The 21,690-nt window shown below is 47.9% G+C and overlaps 1 protein-coding gene across 1 annotated transcript; it reads left to right on the plus strand.

The window, feature by feature from the left end:
* Positions 1-821: 821 nt before the first annotated feature.
* LOC146813244 (olfactory receptor 1F1-like) lies at positions 822-1,760 on the plus strand. Its single transcript, XM_085615335.1, has one exon. It carries the CDS (start codon positions 822-824, stop codon positions 1,758-1,760), a length of 939 nt encoding a protein of 312 aa, XP_085471461.1.
* Positions 1,761-21,690: the final 19,930 nt, after the last annotated feature.

Here is a 21,690-nt window from a genome sequence, read left to right on the forward strand (position 1 = left end):
GCAACACTAAATAGCGTGTCCCACCTCCGAAAGCTGAGCCAATGCTTGTCAACCCTACAGAAGATGGACTTTCAATCATGGTATCGCATACATAGAATGATGATGGTCATGAGCCAGACAACCAAAACTGATGGCTCGCCACCAACTACCAGATGTATGTTTGACTGCCTAGAAACCATATCTTTGTTCAGCGCGTGCTTGAATTACTTGGTGTAAGCTCATGCCCCTATAATGACGCATTTTAAACCGGTTCTTCTTTTTTTTAAGTTCAAGTAAAGGTTTATTTAGAAATGAAGGTAATTACAAATAACAATACTTCATACAGGCAATCATTTACCGATACATAGTAAACAGAAAAGGATATTCAAGAATACTATTGATATACAAAAATCTTCAAGGTAGTAATAATATAACTTAAGGAATGATATGAGTACATTCAAAGATTCATAGATATTGTAAATAGTAGTACATGTCAAAAAATAATCCAGTTCCTCTTTGACTCTCCACTCCTAGGTAAACTTTTGCAAATAATAAAACATATGGAAAGAATCTCTCTTCCTGTACGTCTTTGAACTGAGACATGCACAACAACTGTCATCATGTCCGCTTCCAATCATCCATGTGTCACCAGAAGAACACCACAGAAATTGCAAATAAAATGCAGTATTAAAAAAATTAAGTATTATGCTAAACCCTGCATCATTAGTAGGTTCACTAGTGTATGTCTTTTTCAGAATTACAGATGTGTCTAAGAATACTTAATGCATTGCCCATCACATTTGTGGCGGTTGCTTGAATCTTGGCAGAAGTAATCAGCATGAATGGATGGACTTGGAGAAAACCAGACTCATTTCTCAGAGTTTATTTTCGTGGGATTTTCAGAACTTCCACAGCTGCAAGTTCCACTTTTCTGTGCTTTTCTTCTAATTTATCTGACAACCCTGACTGGAAACTTTCTCATTGTGGCAGTTATTTGTTTTAACTCCAGCTTGCACACCCCCATGTATTTTTTCCTTGCAAATTTGTCCGTTTTAGACATGAGCTACACGTCTAGCACGTTCCCCAAATTGTTGGCTAATTTTTTACTCGGGTGCCCTTGCATCTCCCTCACGGGGTGTTTGGTGCAGTTCTATCTAGTTTTGTGCATGTTGTGTACTGAGTTCATTCTCCTCACAGTCATGGCGTATGACCGCTACGTCGCCATCTGCAATCCTTTGCGTTACGCTGCCATGATCAGCAAGGCTCTGTGCCTGAAACTGTCAGCTGGGATCTGGCTCTTTAGTTTCTTGGAGCCGATACCATACACCGTGCTCTTTGCTGGGCTCTCCTTCTGCAAGACCAACCGCATCAACCACTTCTACTGTGACATAACCGCCCTCCTGGACCTGTCTTGCACCAGCACCCGCGACATCGAAAATGTGACTTACTTTCTCGGCGCTGCTCTGGTGATGACCACCCTTTTCCTGATCCTTGTTTCCTACATTCACATCATCTCTGCAATCTTGAAAATCCAAACCAAAGAAGGAAGACACAAGACTTTCTCCACATGTGCCTCGCATCTGACCATGGTCATTTTATTCTACGCGGCCATCTTGATTATGTACATGAGGCCGGCCACAACATATTCCATGGACCAGAACAAAGTATTCTCATTGTTGTACACTGCGCTCACCCCTCTGTTAAACCCCTTCATTTATAGTCTGAAAAACAGGGATTTACAGAATGCATTGACAAAGGGGAGGTGTAGAAGAAGGAACTGATCACAAGAATTAATGGCAGGTTTGGCAAAATCATGGATAAACACAAGTAGTCTTTCCAGAAACATTCCTAGATGCCACAACCTTCTGGCCCTCGAGCATTTGGGGGTATAGGGGCCTTTTTTAGACCATAAGCAGTAGCGCATGAAGTGAGCACTGGAATTGCTACTTTTAGAAATGTAAATGTAAATGTAAATTGATACTTGTATAGCACACTACTCACCCGCAAGGGTCTCAAGGCGCTTGTACGAATACCGCTGTGGAACCCATCCTGGCTTTCCCTGTGAGGTGTCCACTCCTGGGCACCCCCAAGGTGGAGGCCAGGCATCCTTAGCATTGTGGGGGCCATTGTGGAGATTAAGCAAGCTATTGCCCAGAGTTGCAGAGTGGGACTCCATGACTGGAATTGCACCGAGGCGAGAATTATCAGGTCCGAATTTTTTGAGCCCAAGACCCACCGAGGCAGGGAATTGAACCCTGGTCCCGGGCTAGACCTCTGCATCAGGGTCTCCCGCTCTAATCATTGAGCCACACTTCTCCATTGCTGTGGGCTGCCTGGAGCCCGATAAAATATAGGGCCAACTTTACTTGTTTGTTCCATGGCGCACCTTCAAACATGTGTGCCATGCGCAAACAGGGAAAGTGCACCCTATTATGCTGAATGTGCTGACCTCATGGTAGCCGTGAACTTGTGCTGCCTTCGGAGCAGTGCAGTCAAGTGGCTGCTTTGAAGCCACTCTGTGTTTCAGTGTGCAGGCAGCAACCTGCCTACATTTTCAAGAGGGAAGAGAGAGCCCCTTGCTGGCGGGCTCAGTAGCGGCTGCACCCAACTGCAAGGGGATGTCTAAGGGGTCTGCCAGTGCACCATGTGTTTGTGGTGTACTTTCAGTGTTCCACCTGACAGCTTCTTTGCCTTTGCGCCCATGCACATAATACAGCGTGTACACAAAGTTAAAGAGAATCCCTCACTTGCATGAGGCCACGCCGTACACAATGAGGGAACGCCCTCTTGAGATAGTTGGCACTGCATGTGCGCCAGAGCTATTTATATTATAAAAGGAACCGAGAAAGCATTGGCGGCCCCTTCTCTAATACCAAAGTGCTCCGGGGGTGCAAAAAGAGGGCATCCATGCCCATTGCGTCCCCAAGGAACTTTTTATAATACGGCCGCTGGTGTCTTAAAAAGTTGAATAATCAAGTTAAATTACATGTTGCCCAGTAACTAATGCAATTTGTATTGAACCTGATAACATTTAAGTCTCTTGATCTGAACTTTATTGGGTATGAAAATACTACCCAAAATACATGTTTTCGCCACTAATGGGGAATAATGTACAGATTTTAGTGCTTACCAAACCAAAATTCGTATCCTTAGGTATCTACAGGGCAGATTCCCCCTAATACATTTTGGAAGCTCTGACCTGACACATTTTTTCAAAGGGAATTTTTTATTTTTGGTAGTACTCATCATTTTGATATGTGTGGTAACAGGAGTGAGAGATTTGAATTTTTCAGCGCAATACATGTGGAGATCTTCTGTGCTGTGTAGGTTAATTCAGCAGTCACAGACAGTACAGGTAAGAGAGGTGGGGAGGCAGCATGGGGAGGACATTGACAGGCAACAGGATAGAAAAAATAAAATGAATAAAACCACTTACTTTGTGTTACACGCAAGGTAGGTGGTTTTATTTATTTATTTATTTTATGTTCCCTATCCCGTCTTCTGTCCACTAACCCCCCGCCCTACCGCTCTTACCTTTACTGGCCACCGCGCCTGTGAATCAGTCCTTGGAGCACGCTGTTTTGAAGAGTAAACCACTGAGAAAGTACTGGTGAGATATAGCCAGTCCTAAATAAATGACAAAACTTCATATTCCAAAGGAGTAGAGAAAATGATGCACTTCCTAATCTGGGTACAGCCTTGGTTGCATTACATCTTTTTTAGAATTCTATAACTCAAACATCTATAGTGATTCATCCCCATCACAGAGCTCAGCTCTGCTCTTGCCTTCCACTCCAGTGTCCCAGGGAGGTGCCCTAACCTGCCTTCTGACTGGGTACAGATGCTACAGATTGTATTTTAGTGCAGCTGTCTGTCTTGGAAGCTCTACCATTGTGAAGCTAATCCTTGACGTTGGTAACTGGACTTATCCTGAAGTATGAGGTTAATGTGATTTAACATGTAAATGTGTGTGCCATTGCAAAGCACTGCAACTGACAGACAGACATATTTGTCATACTGCATGATTGCTATAAAGGTATTTAATATATGAATATATGAAAGTTAGCTTGACTACAGTCAAGTGTCACTGTGCATGTTCCATAGAGAGGGATTATTTTTGCAGATGAATTGCTTGCAAATTAAACTCATCTTGTATTTTAGGAGCAGATGGGGTCCTACAACAAAGCTGCCCATGTCTGTACTCAGTGCAGCTGCACAGTGGAGTGGATCTACACACAACCAACAGCTTATTCAGTGTCACTCTCAGGACAAGCTGAAAGAAATATACTTACTATAAACACATCTCTAATGGTTGAGCCTGTTTAGCAGGCTATAGCGACTACAGAGTTCAAACTACCAGATGTTCTGACAAAAAAGTGGGGAGAGCACAACGTAAAATATGGCAAACCTTAAACGCGAGATCGAAAAACATGCCCTAAGTTAGGAAAAGCCAAATAAATTCAATCCCAGATGAGGTCTAGATGCCCAGAAGGATCACCTTGGTCCACTTGTGGGCCATGCCACTTTTCAGAGACAGCAGTCCAACTATGGGAAAAATAGGCCACAGCAAATCAGTTCACAGCCAGAGCTAAAAAGTAGCGAATATATCCTTCCCAAATGTAACACCTCAAGCAAAAGTCGGACTGAGACATTATTTAGAAAAAATGTTCTTCTGTTAAGTAGTTAGATGAAATCTAGATAGAGCTCTGTCAAGCAGTGGCCAGCCCAATCTGAGCAGGGCCAGAAGGTCCAACAGATGTACACATTAAAAGTGAAAATATCTAAAGCATGAATATTAAAGGTCAGATAAAAGGAAATGCAGTAGCTTGTAGTGGACCAAACTATTATAAATTATTTCTATAGTGAATAAAGTTAAAAAATAAGGAGATAGATTCTGATAGTCATGATTTAATAGTCTATATTGATTTTTAGGGATTTGGTTTCTTTCACGTTAAATCGTCACTTGATTGAAGGATCATGTTGGTCACAGCTTAATTATAATGTGTAAGCATGATGCAGTCAACCTGACAATATAATCCAGCTGTCAGCATAACACTTACATTTTGCTTGTATGACATAGCCTTTCCTATATAAGAGTTTATATACATATTTTAGCATTATTAATGTAGTTTTATATTGTGACAAACACTATATTATCCTGGTTAACCAGCCTCCCTTGTTTATAACTATATTTCCTTTGGTATGAAGCAATTTATTGATTGTTTCCTCACTTTTCTTTTCCAGATCAATAATGCCTGTTCTGACCATGTCTCTCTTTTAGCCTCTCGTGTGAATTTTTGTTGGGGACAACACATAATACAAGCATCATAGACATCACAATAGACATTGAATATAATTCATGATCCTACAAACCATAACATCAGTATAGAAAAGAATACATATTCTATAGGGTGAGGCTATTGCAGCTCTGCCGGTCATGAATCTGCCTTCGACTGTCCCAGGTTCTTGTGGTCCTCCCAGCTCTCCCTGGTCCTATGGGCACCTGGCAATATCACGCCATGTTTCCTTTTGTGCTGTGTTTCGCATTTGGGTGTATAAGCCCCCATATAGTTTAGGAACGTTTTAGAGGGCAACCCTTCTCTAACCTCTAATTGCTCCTGGTAGGAGCTGGAGTTACTCCCTTCTACCTCCTCAGCCATTTTAAGGGGTTCAGGATCAACAGGACCGGCTGGAAAGAATGAGGATTATATTGTAGTCCTAATATGGTTTATGAAGGGATGGACCCCCTGGACACAGATGATGTAAAACTCCGCCTTCTTCATAGTTCCATGCCTTTGCTAAATTGATCTGATCATGCATAGCTCAACATATACGAGGCCTTCCCAAGGTCCCTCTCGCTCATTTTCTACCATTTCCAGCCCTACCGAATCTCACGCTACTTTATCCCGTCCCTCACCCTTCACTTTCCACCCACACCTGCACCTTCCCTTTTAGTCTTTCCTTTGACCCCCTTCTCTTCTCCTTTTGGCTTCCTTCACACTTCCTTCACCCAGCTCCTGCCTTCCCTGTGTTCCCTATTCTTTCAACCCTGTGCCCTAACCTCCCACTCACATTCCTAATGTCCTCCCCAAGTTTTATGTACATCGATTCTTGTCTCCTGACCTACTTCTTGGATTACCCTGTGTTACCTCCCCACTTTTCTCCCTGTCTCCACCTGCACCTCATTATGCTCTCTCCTCCACCATACATTGCATTTTCCTCAATATTTTCTATACTTCATCTTGATGGTTAATTTTTACTTCACTTTTGTGAGGAACCAGGACCTGTTGGCAGTGTCCCCCCATTTTATGCCCCCATTTTATGCCCCCATTTTGACTACTGGATGCTGGTTTTCTGACTCTGATTGTGCCCTGGGATCTGCTAATCAGACCCAGAGCCTGTGCTCTGATTAAAAGCACATGGTAATTATGTACAATTTCAATTGGCACTGACCACTTACTTATAAGTCCCTTCTATATGGCAGGTCATGCATGTTTCGAGGCTCTGTAGATTTTGTGCACATAAATGGGCAGGAAAGTTTTAATTTTAAATTATATGCAAATTCGACTTTGGGATTAAAAGTAATTCCAAAGTAGTAAACAACCTTATTTTTACCGGGACATTATAAAAGATGTTTTCTATGCCCTGGTGAAGGAAAACTGCCAATTTAGGGGCCGATTCCAATCCTGAAAAAAGGCTGTACGAATCGTTGTACGGAGCGTTTTCTCCGTATGACTCGTACCCGGTAAACTTTCCGTACAACCTAGGAAGTACGATTTGTACAGAAAGCTTATTTCCGTACGAATCGTACAAAAGACCGTACGGGTAAAAACAAAAACACAAATAGGATCCGGAACTGCCTGTTCGCGACGTCCGGACGTATTTAAGCACCGGTTCCGGCCCAGCAAGTATGATTCATCCCTACGGCACTCTGTACGGCTCTTTTCTTACGGGAGCCAAAAACAGCCGTAAAAGCAGAGTCCTACAAACGGAGCCCCGGTACGCGACGTATACGCCATGAACCCCATCGTACGTGTCATCCCGGTCCTCTTGGCCTATGACCTGGTGCACCACATGCCGCAGAAGGTGAGAACAACACCCAGGGGCCAGGGTGGGGGTGAGGGGCAGGAAACATACCCCATACCCAAAGCCAAACCTATAATATGGAGCCCATACATTACCACCAGGGTCTGGTCACTTGGGGGGGCATGTCCAGCAACCCCTGCGTACCGCAACAACGGAAGTGGACGTGTACGTTGCGTTGCACACGTACCCGCACGGCACCAGTACAATAGTGATACAGGGCGTACACACGCAATGAATGCGGGGTTACGGTGGGTTTCACATGTACAGGTACGGCACCAGTAAGATAGTGATAGGGGCGTACACACGCAATGAATGCAGGGGTACGGTGCGTTTCACACGTACAGGTACGGTACCAGTACGATAGTGATACGGGGCGTACACATGCAATGAATGCGGGGGTACGGTGTGTTTCACACGTACAGGTACGGCACCAGTACGATAGTGATACGGGGCGTACACACGCAATGAATGCGGGGGTACGGTGCGTTTCACACATACAGGTACGGCACCAGTACGATAGTGATACGGGGCATACACACGCAATGAATGCGGGGGTACGGTGCGTTTCACACGTACCGGTACGGCACCAGTACAATAGTGATACGGGGCGTCCACCGCAATGAATGTGGGGGTACGGTGCATTTTACACGTACAGGTACGGCACCAGTACGATAGTGATACGGGGCATACACACGCAATGAATGCGGGGGTATGGTGCGTTTCACTCGTACCAGTACGGCACCAGTACAATAGTGATATGAGGCATACACATGCCATGAATGTGGGGTTACGATCTGGCCCTGCATGTTACCTTCATATTGGTGTGTGTGTAGGTCCAGGCCAGCAGTATACTGCTCCAAGGGGGTGGGTGGATGGGTGCAGAGGATTCCCAGCAGTGTCCAGACATATGGGGGTGGGTGCAGATGACTCCCAGCAGTGTCCAGACATATGGGGGTGGGTGCAGAGGACTTCCAGCAGTGGACTGAGACATGGGGGTGGGTGCATATGACTACCAGCAGTGGCCTGCAATATGAGGGGTGGGTGCAGAGGACTCCCAGCAGTGGACAGAGACATGGGGGTGGGTGCCGAGGACTCCCAGCAGTGGACAGAGACATGGGGGTGGGTGCAGGGGACTCCCAGCAGTGGACAGAGACATGGGGTGGATGCAGAGGACTCCCAGCAGTGGACAGAGACATGGGGGGGTGTACATCATTATCAGATGACCACACCGACATGGTGGTATGGTCGCATCCCTAACTTTGGACTATGATGATAGTGCTATAACAATACATCACTGACAGCAGTGTCCCACTCCCAGGAGGATGGATGTCTTTCACCCACTGCATGACACACCACATGTGGGTGTGAGGACAAATAACACATGCATACCCACCCATGGCGGATGCAGCACAATACACACCCTGGTATCATGCCACAAGACTGTATAGTCATGTAACTGCCTACAAAACTAAGATATCCAAAGGGAACACACACTGTCACGCACATCCCAGGAGTGATAGGAATGTCCAGGTGCTGGTCCAGCCACTAAGATGTTGTCTCTCATTGAAGGAATAGGGTGGAATTCCCCTAGATACAATACCCACAATTGTGAGTCAGGTGCCCAAATACCCTGCAAAACAAGTACCATCTGTGTGGTAGGCCGTGATTACACACATGCATAGTGCTGAAAAGGGTGAATTTGTCCCTGAAGGCATTTCTACATACTCAAAACACAAGTACAGTGACTAGTAAGGATGGCACAGACGATTCAGCAGGAGAAATCGGTGAGCAGGCATGGCCATTGATGAAGGGATCCATCACCAACAAAGGAAATGTTGACACAGGTCAACACAACAATTGTGCAACTGTTTGCAGGGAAGATGTCAGGTGCCACAGAGGAAGGAACACTCCTTGGGACAATGTCTCAAAACAAAATGAACACACAGTACCAATGAATCTTTGCAGAGACATTGTGATGGCACACAGATACCATGGTCCACCTCATGACCATCATACAAAAACATTTCTCAGAACCCTAACACATTACCAGAACACCAACTCCAGGAGCCTCATAACCAACATCAAGTACCTGAAATGCAATAGTGTTGAAAGTAAAACAAAAGGCTTTATTCAGCACAAAAAAAAATTCAACAAATAGACTATTTACACAGGCCAATGGCCAGTCCATATGTAAAGCCAAGGGGGGACGTAGGGGACCGCGTCTACCCCTAGCTTGCCTGCACAAATGAACCTCCAGGTTCGTCGGACGGGGGTGGGGCATCATCTGGGGCAGTACCAGGCACTGCAGGGACAGGAGGGGGAAGGGTAGGTGTGGTGGGTGCAGGGGTGGACATCTTCACCACAGGGGGTGGGTCAGCGCCGAAGGTGGAGGTGAGCTCGGCGCTGCACACCGCTGCAAGGACGTCCAGCACAACCCTTGCACCTGAGGATTCCCCAGGGTCAAGGGAGGGTGTGGTGGGCGAGGGATGGGGTGCATCGCTCTTGGGGGAGGGGGTCGACGTGGTGGGGGACTCAACTCCTGTGCCCGGGGTCTTCCTCTCCCGCTTGTGGGGTGGTGGCTCAGCGGGGGCGAGGTCCAGCTCAGCCAGAAAGAGCTGCTTGGGTGAGCGTTGGGCAGGGGAGCCAAGGCAAGTGGTTTTGGAGGAACAGGGTTGTGAGGACTGTGGACTGCGACTGTGGCTGCGTGTATGTTGTCTGTCCCCAGACCCTGTGGGTGTGCCTACATCCCCCTGAGTGTGCGTGCCAGGAGGTGTGCGCTTCGCCTTACTTGGGGGTGTGCTGCCTGTGTCTGGTGGGGTGCGTGCTCGTGACTGTCTGGGTGTGCGTTGGACAGGTATGGGAGAGGGAAGTGTGGATGGGTCCGGGGTCGGGGGGACAGAGCGCTGCAGGAGAGTAACTGCTGCCATCAGGGAAGAGTCCATGGACCGCAGAATCTTGCGTTGGTCACACTTCGTTCCTGACATGCCCTTCATGAACGACAACATCTGTGTGAGCAGTTTAGTGTGGCCATGGAGGACAGTCAGCACCGATGCCTGCCCAACCTGCAACTGCCGCAGTATGTCCACAGACTCTTCACTGAGGGCAGCAGGGGTGACAGGGGCAGGGGGTGCAGTGACTGGGCCGAAGGAGACATGGTGGGCCTCTGCACGGACAGAAGGGACGGGAGCAACTGGGAGGGCGGAGATGGTAACGGAGGAGGCGGGGACAGATGTGGGGATGCTGCCAGGTGGTGTAGCAGCCTCCGGCTCCTCGAGTGAGTCAGCGTCGGACCCGTCGGCGTCGTAGGTGGTATCGCCTCCAGACAGGTCCTCGGACTGACTCCCCTCGCCCTCCGTGCCACTGGCTCCCGCGGACTCGCCAGCAACGGTGGCACTGTCGCTGGGTCCCTACTCCAGGTCCGTGCAGGTGTCTCCTTCTGTTGCGGATGATGATGCTGTGGGCAAGGAGAAGAAACAGAAATGCATTAGTCACCTGTATACATATGATACATGAGCACAAAAACAATAGGTCACAGTGCATATCAGGCAATGCATCATGAGTAACAGCTATATTACTCCTCACATATGTAAGCCCTGTACTGCCCAGTTGGTAGACCCACTATGCCACTTGGACACAAGGAAAAAAGAACACACCAGGCCACAACTTGAATGAGAAGTACACTGAGAAGCTAGTGTCTGTGAACAGGTGAGCACAGCAATACAATGAAGTCATGCCACCTCTTGTTTAAACTGAAAGAAACAGTAGTGGTGCACCCAAGGTAAACTAACACACCTCACTACTCAAGGTGTCACCACACTCAGAGACCTGTAAGTACTTTGGAACACAAAATGAAAAAATGTTGGTTCCTTAGGACTCACAATACTTTACACAATCGACATGTATTGAATGTGGCAATTCGCCATTTTGTGAAAAGAACACTCATGTGCCTGCATGAAAGATGTCTCCCAAGGTAGTACACACAAAACGACATTTACACTGTCATTGAAGAAGCTGGCACCTTTTTCAAAGAAGCCACTGTTAGAAATAAATGGTGTTGCAGAAAGTACATATACATGGGCCCACAGAGGTCTTGATGTCTTGACACACGTTAGTTTGTATCACCAACGAAAAAGGAGTTTCACAAAATCAAGACCACTGTGGGAACATGTATACGGAGAATCTGCAACACCATTTAATTCTAACAGTAGCTTCTTTGAAAAGGTGCCAGCGTGTTCCATGAAAGTGGAAATGTCGTTTGGTGTGCACTTCCTTGGGAGACATCTTTCATGTAGGCACATTAGTGTTCTTAACACAAATCATCAAATTACCACATTTAAAACATGAAGAACTGTCGACAAGTGCTGTGAGTGCCAAGGTACAAACATTTTTGACTAACAACTTGAATTATGTCAGTTGTCACATGGCCATCCGTTACCTGATGACACAGTTGGCTACACATATGACCCACTGCCTGTCATGTAGAGTGACACACATGTCCAAACCCAAGACAATGCATAAGCTAATGGGCCTGCAATTGTGTTGTAAAAAAACATAGCTGTACTGTGGAGACACCCTCATGGCAAGCCAGAATGTCCACACAGATGTCAGCACACAAAGACCAAACTGCGTTGCATCTGAACCACAAACATGTGCCAAAAATGTATGAGCAGTAATCATGTTTTTAAAAAAATGACACAGGCTGCAAAGCACGAACATTAAGCACAGGCCACCATCACAGGGGCACTGCACGGTGATTCTTTGTACAGCCAATTATCAAACACAGGTCTGACCTGGCATGGAGAAATCAGGGGTGCCCATTTTAGGCCTCTCCCGCACAATCCCCCATGCCTGAGTCAATGTGATTGATACAGATCAAGAAGTGACACCTCTTAATCAGGGTTTCAAAAACTGTGCAGCAACAATTGCTAAATTGACACAACATCACCTCTTGAGGCTGGCAACACATATTTGTGACAAACAACCATCAACAGATTATTGTGAATAGCCACACAGGCACTGCCCAGTGTGAGTATGCACAAGCCAAATGGTGTATCCCTGTCCAGTGGACACATGTAGCACACATTGGAAAAATACAAACTAGGCCAGGGAACAATGCCACAGAGGCAGACCTATGCTGAACCCACAGAGAATGTGCACAGTATTGGATGACACACATGATTAGGAGGCCAGGGTGTCTCAGGGGATTGTAGTGGGCACACTGCTCCGTGTTCCTGGAATGAGCTGACTGTACCATGAGCAACCGTCATGCCACTATGCATTTCTCCCACTCATGCACATCATGTCTGAGGCCACAACATTGGTCAGGCATGGTGCAAGGGTGTTCAGTTGAAACCTCACACTCCTATGTTGAGACTCATCATCAGTGCCAACAAATATGGACCCCCAACATAGTGAACAGGTCATGGCACAGGCAAGGTACCAACACATGTCACAGACCACCCTCCCACATGATGCGGAAAGCAATGTGCACTTATATTCTGGCACCCTAGATGACCATGTGCAAATGTGATTACACACAGACCAGGTGACACATGTCAAGGAGGGGAAGGGATGAAAAAGAGCACCAGGTGACATTGGGGAACAGAAAATGCGCTGCACATATAAACTCTGGGAGTGTATCCAGGCTACAGAGTACTTTCAAAAGCTGGTGACACATAACACAACAAACAGCCATGTACCTACCCCCTCCTTGCTGCAGTCTCTCCTGTAACTGCCTATCAAGGTCAGGGAAGACCACCACCAGGACACGGGTGACGTGGGAGGGGGAACAACGTTTACAATGCAACTGTTACAACGCACTACACTTACAACGCATTTTTTACAACGCAACATCCACTACAACGCATTCCATTACATAGCATGACACTACAACGCATTTTTAAAAACTACCTTTACAACGCATTCCATTACATCGCATACTACCTTTACAACGCATACCATTACAACGCATAATATTACACTACACTATCCAACACTTACCCTACTGTTGCACCCCCTGGAGTTAGAATAGGAATTTTTACCCCTATACTATCCAACACTTACCCTACTGTTGCACCCCCTGGAGTTAGAATAGTAATTTTTACCCCTATACTATCCAACACTTACCCTACTGTTACACCCCCTGGAGTTAGAATAGTAATTTTTACCCCTATACTATCCAACACTTACCCTACTGTTGCACCCCCTGGAGTTAGAATAGTAATTTTTACCCCTATACTATCCAACACTAACCCTACTGTTGCACCCCCTGGAGTTAGAATAGTAATTTTTACCCCTATACTATCCAACACTTACCCTACTGTTGCACCCCCTGGAGTTAGAATAGTAATTTTTACCCCTATACTATCCAACACTTACCCTACTGTTGCACCCCCTGGAGTTAGAATAGTAATTTTTACCCCTATACTATCCAACACTAACCCTACTGTTGCCCCCCTGGAGTTAGAATAGTAATTTTTACCCCTATACTATCCAACACTTACCCTACTGTTGCACCCCCTGGAGTTAGAATAGTAATTTTTACCCCTATACTATCCAACACTTACCCTACTGTTGCACCCCCTGGAGTTAGAATAGCAATTTTTACCCCTATACTATCCAACACTTACCCTACTGTTGCACCCCCTGGAGTTAGAATAGTAATTTTTACCCCTATACTATCCAACACTTACCCTACTGTTGCACCCCCTGGAGTTAGAATAGTAATTTTTACCCCTATACTATCCAATACTTACCTTAAATGCAATTTAATATTATGCGTTGTTATGGTATGTGTTGTAAAGGTAGTATGCGATGTAATGGAATGCGTTGTAAAGGTAGTTTTTAAAAATGCGTTGTAGTGTCATGCTATGTAATGGAATGCGTTGTAGTGGATGTTGCGTTGTAAAAAATGCGTTGTAAGTGCATGCGTTGTAAAAGTGTGCGTTGTAACGACATACATCCCGTGGGAGGTCAGGCGTCGGCTCCCGCCGTGGGGGCTAGGAGGGTCGAGCCACAGCTGGACCCGGGCGATCTGCCGGGTCCAGCACCGGATGTCCTGCCACCGTTTTCGGACCTGTGGTAGGTGCCGACTCCGATCCCCCGCCGATCTCATGGCCCTGACGATGTCCTGCCAGATCACCATCTTCTCGTAGGCAGTTACCTGTCAGGATGACAAAGTGAGACAACATCACTACACCTGCTCCATGTCCCAGAGACACACATTTGAACATCTTTGATATGTTGAACAGGGCATATGATGCTGACAGGAATTGCATCATTCTCAATGAGAAATTGGCCTGAGTGCAAGCCCCAATGCACTACATGGCATTGAAAGTCAACAGGTGGCATAAGGGGTGCAACACACTCGCTGATCATGGCACACACTGTGCAGCACATGCAACAGCAGGCTGATGGACAGCACGTGCTAAGCAGGCACATGTCCCACTCCACTGACGCACCCTTAGCAGACTAGACAGACACACCCAGGCACAGATCACTCGCCTGTCGGTGACAACAGCGGATACAACCCCCACTCTGCACATGTGCCACTTGCCTGTGGGGTGTCACAGGTTTCGTGCTAGCTCTGCAAGTCAGACACACAGCACGGCTTACTTGTCACATCAGATGGGTAGAGCTGTTCCCTCCGCCATGCAGCTGTGGTGCAACACTTCACATAGACACTCACCCACATGACAAGGAACATTCACACACATCAATGTCCATGAGGTCGTACACATCATTTGAACACTCTCACCACAGGTCCACTCAACTCATACACATCTGTGGGTACAGTCACCTGTCACACTGGGGGGACCACTGAATCACCTCAGGACAATAGGAAAAAAAGCCACCAAGGATTTGCAAGGCTAAATGTGTCATGCACTATGCAGAGAATGTCACAGTAAGCACAATACAAGTGAGGAGTGCACACAGGAACTACCTCATGCTCTGCATGAGAGACATAAGCATGTCCCCCCCTGGGACCCACTCTAAACAACATTGCATGTCTGTCACACCTGGACACAATGCCAGAAGTGACAGTCACACAACAGGTGCATAGGCAAAGGTAGTGGAGTCAGCATTCACCTGCTCCCCTGGTCTCCCATACAGCTTGGGGTACTGTGGGAGGAGGCAGTCCAGCAACGCCTCATTCTCCTCTAGGGTGAATGGCTGGGCCCCCTCCACAGTACGCGACATGGTCCAGAGGAAGCAGAGACAGCAGCAGTGTGGTCGACTCGAAAGTTGTGCAGGCAAGTGCCCTCTCATGGTTTCTGGCTGCCTTATATCTGTCTTGCTGAGGGGCATTCATTTAGAGGAGTACATAGTGATTGGTCAGACTCATTCGCATCATACGTTTACTCCAATCCCTTTAAACATACACTAATGACACGCATTCGCATCGTTCAAATTTTGAGCATCATGTCAAGTCAACAACCACTTTGCAACATTGTATTTTTTGGCCAACTGACTGTTCCAGGACACCTGATCGACACTTTCCAACTGATAGCTCTGTATCCATGACAACCACCATGCATTGTGGGCCTAATACTTGTCCCCTATGTGTAATTTTGAAATCCACACACATGTACGGTGCATTTCACACGTACCTGTATTGCACCAGTAGAATAGTGATACGGACCGTACACATGCAATGAATGTGTGGGTACGGTGCGTTTCACACGTACCCCTACGGCACTAGTAGAATAGTGATACGGACCGTACACACGCAATTAATGTGTGTGTACGGTGCGTTTCACACGTACCCATACGGCACCAGTAGAATAGTGATACGGACCGTACACACGCAATGAATGTGTGGGTACGGTGTGTTTCACACGTACCCGTACGGCACCAGTAGAATAGTGATACAGACCATACACACGCAATGAATGCGGGGGTACGGTGCGTTTCACACGTACCTGTACGGCACCAGTAGAATAGTGATACGGACCGTACACACGCAATGAACGCGTGGGTACGGTGCGTTTCACACGTACCCATACGGCACCAGTAGAATAGTGATACGGACTGTACACACACAATGAACGCAGGGGTACGGTGCATTTCACACATACTCATACGGCACCAGCAGAATAGTTATACGGACCGTACACACGCAATGAATGCGTGGGTACGGTGCAGTTCACACGTACCCGTACGGCACTAGTAGAATAGTGATACGGACCGTACACACGCAATGAATGCGTGGGTATGGTGCGTTTCAGACGTACCTGTACGGCACCAGTAGAATAGTGATACGGACCGTACACATGCAATGAATGCGGGGGTACGGTGCGTTTCACATGTACCCCAACAGCACCAATGCAATAGTGATACGAGGCGTACACACACCAGGAATTGAGGGCTACGAGTCGCACAAGGATGTCCATCAAGTACTTGTCATTGCATACTTTCATGTGCAGGCCCTAGGTGTGTCAGCCAGTGATATTGCACAGGTCATCTCATCTAGTTGCACAATTGATGTGTACACATGTCATGTGTGATGGGGCACTATGTGGCACACATCACCTTGCCACTTGCCACATGTGTGTCTGTAGTCCAACTGTGTCATGCACAGCAGCAGTGGGATGGCACAGTCATCATCACCCGCACCTGTCTCCTGATACAAGGGACAGGGACACTCAATAAACTGACATGTCACAATCAGCGTGCCCCTATGTGACTATGTCAGGTGTGTGTCATGTGTTCCCATGAGCTTGCTGTTAGTGTTCCGTCAACTGCATCTGCTGTTGGTGCATCCAACATGGGTCTGTGTGGAGATGGGCATGGCACACATCTACGCACACCATGCCACATGTGGATTCCCACGGCTGTAGGGTCTGTGTGCATCGGACATCATATTTTCCCAGGCATACATGTCTGCGTCATCTCAATGGCGGTGTTTTTTTGTTGTCACGTGTACCCCTTCATCGCAATGTGTTTCATAAGTACATTTGACATTCCATGTGACCTGTGCGTGTGCCTTGCAGTCAACTGTCTGGATGAGATGATATCCTTCCAATGCAGCTATGTGGATGTCTATGCCCTGGGAGGGATGCCCCATGTCATTGGGTCCATTGATGGGACACATGTGGCTTTGGTACCACCACAGGCACAGGAGCAAGCCTATCGCAACCGTAAACATTACCACTCAATAAATGCCCTTGTGGTGTTTCTTGCTAACATGCTGATTTCCCATGTCTGTGCCCGTTTTCCAGGATCAGCACACGATGCCTACATCATGAGGCGTAGCCGGGTGCCACAAATGATGCTGCGGCTGCACAACGAACGAGCATGTCTTGTTGATGGGTATACTCTGTTTGTCCTGTGTGTTGCAGTATCTTTGGCTCTTACGGCATCTCCTGACCCACTTATTTACATGATGTTTTCATGTAGGGGACTCTGGATATCCCAACATGCCATGGCTAATGACAACTCTCCACAACCCAAGAACAGCTGCAGATCACCGGTACAACAATGCACACGGGCAGACCAGGCGAGTGATTGAGAGGACGTTTGGCCTCCTGAAGAGCCGATTCCGGTGCCTTGACAAGACAGGCGGGTCCCTCCCATATGCACCGGAGAAGGTGTGCAAAATCTTCATTGTGGGCTGCATGCTGCACAAAAAGGCCGTTGAGAAAACAGTGCCACTCGCCCTTGATCCTGATGAGCAGCAACATCCACCCGTGGAGGATACAGGGCTTGGTCAAGAGGCAAGTGATGAGGAGGAGGAGGATGATATCCGGAGTCAGCTCATACGCAACTTCTTCTCATAATGGTGAGTCACTGGGTATGAGTGTGCAAGCTTGTAGCATTGAGTGGCATGTGTTGCAATGTGTGTGTCCAGCTGACTGAATGCGAAGTGACTTTAATGTGTGTACTGATGTGTCACTCAAGTGATGATGTCATGCCACACAGTTTTGCGGAGAGACTTTCTTTGAAATTTGCATGTGTCCAACATTGTTCATGTTTCGTAAGTGACCATGTGTGCGGCGAGATTTGTTTTAGGTGACTTCTTGTGTGTCTGTCATTCCCAGGTTTTTGCGCCTGTTGTCTGCTCATGTCATCTTTGTCCTCCTGCTATTCCTCATGAGGATTGCAACGTGTGCTGAATCAGCGTTCCATGCACGGACTTGGGGAAATGTCAGTTTTAGGGTAAGGATTGCAGCAAGGCTTTTTGGTGGTGGTACGGGTTGGGAATGTGTGGGGACTGCTTCTGTGCATGTTGTGGTACCATGCATACATATCTTCTCACCATGGAGCATATAACATGTAGCATCACTCCCATGACATGATAGTCACCCTTCTTGACAGTCATCTGTAGTGGAGTGTGGAGTCTGATAAAGGCATCAATGTGCGTAAACCTTGCCTCTGAAACATTGCGGATGCTACGGGTGGACATAGTGTGGTACATCACAACTGACCTGTGAGTCTGTTCGTATGGATGCATTTCCCTTTGTGTGAGTTTGTGCAATAAAGGTGTTCGGAACAATCCTAAGTGCCTCATCTCTGTCACTGCAGATCTCTTGCCAGTTTGCATGCGTCATCTATGGCATAATTGTCAAAGATTGAGCATATGAGTGTATGTGTACTTCGGCAACATGCATGCAGTTCATCATGGCTAATAATCTCTATTGTGCATGAAGTACCTGGTTGTGTATGTATTTGTGCAGGTTGCTCCCCACAACGGGACGTCAACGCCTGCTGACGGTGTGGCTCTTGTGCGCAGCTCCGCATTTTGTTGCCTGATCCTGTGGCCGTCATTTTTGTTGATTCTTCATACATTTTCTCGGAGTGACCCATGAGTAACCTGACACTCTTTCCTTTACATACACCTGTTGCACTGTGCCTTTCTGACCTCCTTGTCTTTGTGTGCTACTTTTTGCCTAGTTTCTCACCCCTTCCGCCTGCTGCAGCCTCACCTGCGGCACCGCCCCACCAAGTGCCCTGATTCTGCAACCCACAAGCCTCCAAAATGCTCTTCCCTTCCCCCCTCCACCCATTCTTAATGCAGCCAGCAGCTTTTCTGTGCCACTGTTGCGCCAACGCCGTGCCAAAGGCAGGACCATCTGCACCTGCAACTTGCACAGTGCACAACCCTCTGGTCCTTGCATGACCCACGTCACACAACAGGCTCATGCTGCAGCCACCCTCCAAGCAATGTCTACCAGACAAGCAACCGCCTGCTATCAGGCAACCCCTAAGCGCAAACACAACACCTTTGCATGCTGAGTGTGAAACTCCAACTGCCTACACAGCGCTGACCCTGTCAGAACAACCAGGTCATGTGCCTCCTAGTCCACACCAGCTCCGTTCACCAGCACACCATTGGACTCTGTTACCTCCTCAACACAACAGCCCCACACATCACCTTCATGACAGTAACCTGGATAAAAGCATCCTCAGCACACAACTTCTTCATTGCCATCTCTGACGGATACAAGATCACCCGCAGGGACGGCACCAACAATCCCGGCGGATGACTTGCAATTTATTCACAAGTACACCCTCAGAGTCACAAATCCGGTTTCGCACCAACCCCATGGCAACCCTCAGAGTAACATTCATCTACAGATCTCCAGGCCTACATCCACAATTCCGCAAAGCCATCAACATGTACATCTGCACGCACGCCCTCACCTCCACAGGCTACATGTGGCTGGGGGCCTGTAACTTCTTGCTGGAGGAGAAGCACACCACCATCCATCATTGGTCCATCAACATTTGCATCCACGTCTCCGACAAGCAACACACTGCCCCACACCCCACTACCGATCCCCCAAAGATGCTTTATGTAAGTCACCACAAACAAGCTGTGTGGGACACCCGAACCAACACCCCCGCCACACCCTGCAACCTCACACACTGGATCTTCAACTGATCCAACAATCTTGCCACATTGACGGACTTTCCTGTGAAGCACAACAACAGTTAAGCCACCTGGGACAAGGCATACCTACTGGACTCATACAGATCTAGCCGGACTCTGGTGCAAACCTTGCAACACAAAGAACCATCAGTTACCTTACAGCCCTGGAAAACGCCATACACAGCCATCACCATATCATCAGCAAGGACAAGTGGAGATCCTTCAGATAGGGTAGAGGCACCAAAACACACGACATAAAGGAGCTCATCAGCATTGTGAGTGAACTGACAGCAGCTCTCCATCCAAAAGACACCCCACCCTAGCAAGGCAGATCAAAACCCTTGCAACTTTCTACCACTGCAAGCTCATGGACATACACGACAGCCTTGGCACACAGAGACAGACAGCACTATTAACCGCAGGACAAACCCCCCTCAGATTCTGGACTCCCGTCAGCAGCAAATACACCACCTGGCTCATGTGCACCATCCACTCTGGCTCTCCGTCAGGCCCCTTCCCACACAACATCTCAACCACATCATTCCCCATGCTTGAAGCCCACGTCCAGCACGCCATGAATGTCTCCTTTCAGTTTGCCACATTCCATGGGAGCTGGAGGCATGCAGAGACCCAGGCCCTTCTTAAACAATGGACAGCAGTGCCGCCGGATCTCCTGGAACATCACCCTGCTTCCCTACCCAGCAAATTTCATCAGGAAGACACTCAACGAGCAACTGACAAACTTCCTCCACGCAAACAGCTCCAGGCAACCGGCACCAGACCATCTTCCACAGTAATCACACCACTGCAACTGTCATAATTGCCACCACCAACAACAACTTTGCCCTGCTCAACAATGGTGAGACCACCCCCTTGACCTCACAACGGCATTCTACACCATGTGCTACCACATTGTCTGCTCACACATCTCAAACACTGGTATCCAGAGGAGGGCCCAGGATTAAATCAACAAGTAGCTCACCAGCAAGGCCCAGGGAGTCGACCTCCACCCTTCAGCATGTGGTACACTGGGGTCATCTGGCCCATGCGCCAGGGCTCATCTCTCAGCATGACGATCTTCAATGTCTCCATGACCCCCCTCTCCACCATCACATGCGCACACGTCCTCATCATCATCTCATATGCCATTGACACCCAGCTGCTCCGCACAGTCACCAAAGACCCAGCCATTGCCAGTTCCGACCTTCAAGAAGGCATGAGGTCCATTGACGAATGGCAGAACATCAGCCACCTGAGGCTGGACTTGGACAGGACTGAGGTCATCATCTGAGGATTTTCCCCTTACGGCTGGTTCAACTCCTTGTGTCCCACCAGCCTGGGCACCGCACCGGCACCCAGTGGCCACGCACGCAAGCTGGTGTTCATCATTGACTCATCGCTCACAATTACCATGCAACTCAACACCATCTGTACCTCATGCTGCAACACCCTCCGCATGCTGCAAATTATCCACAGATAGATCCACTCCAAGGCAAGACAGACCGTCCCCCAGGTCCACGACACCAGCCGGGTCAACTACAGAACTTGTCTACATCCAGGGTGCATCCGCACACCTCATCATCAACATCCCCCGCCCCAGCCACATCACCGTCCACCTGAGATAGCTACAATGGCTCACTGTCTGCTGCAGGATCAAATTCAGACTCCTCACCCACACTCAGGAGGCAGTCCAAAACCCCAGACCCAAAACCGACCTTGGACGTCTGTCATCCAACACCCCGTTGGCACAACCC

This window comes from Triturus cristatus, chromosome 7 (genome assembly GCF_964204655.1).
Source record: "Triturus cristatus chromosome 7, aTriCri1.1, whole genome shotgun sequence".
NCBI classification, from domain to species: domain Eukaryota; kingdom Metazoa; phylum Chordata; class Amphibia; order Caudata; family Salamandridae; genus Triturus; species Triturus cristatus.

Excerpts from the sequence above, each read along its gene's own strand:
- LOC146813244 (XM_085615335.1), top strand. The coding sequence starts at position 822 with ATGGATGGACTTGGAGAAAACCAGACTCATTTCTCAGAGTTTATTTTC.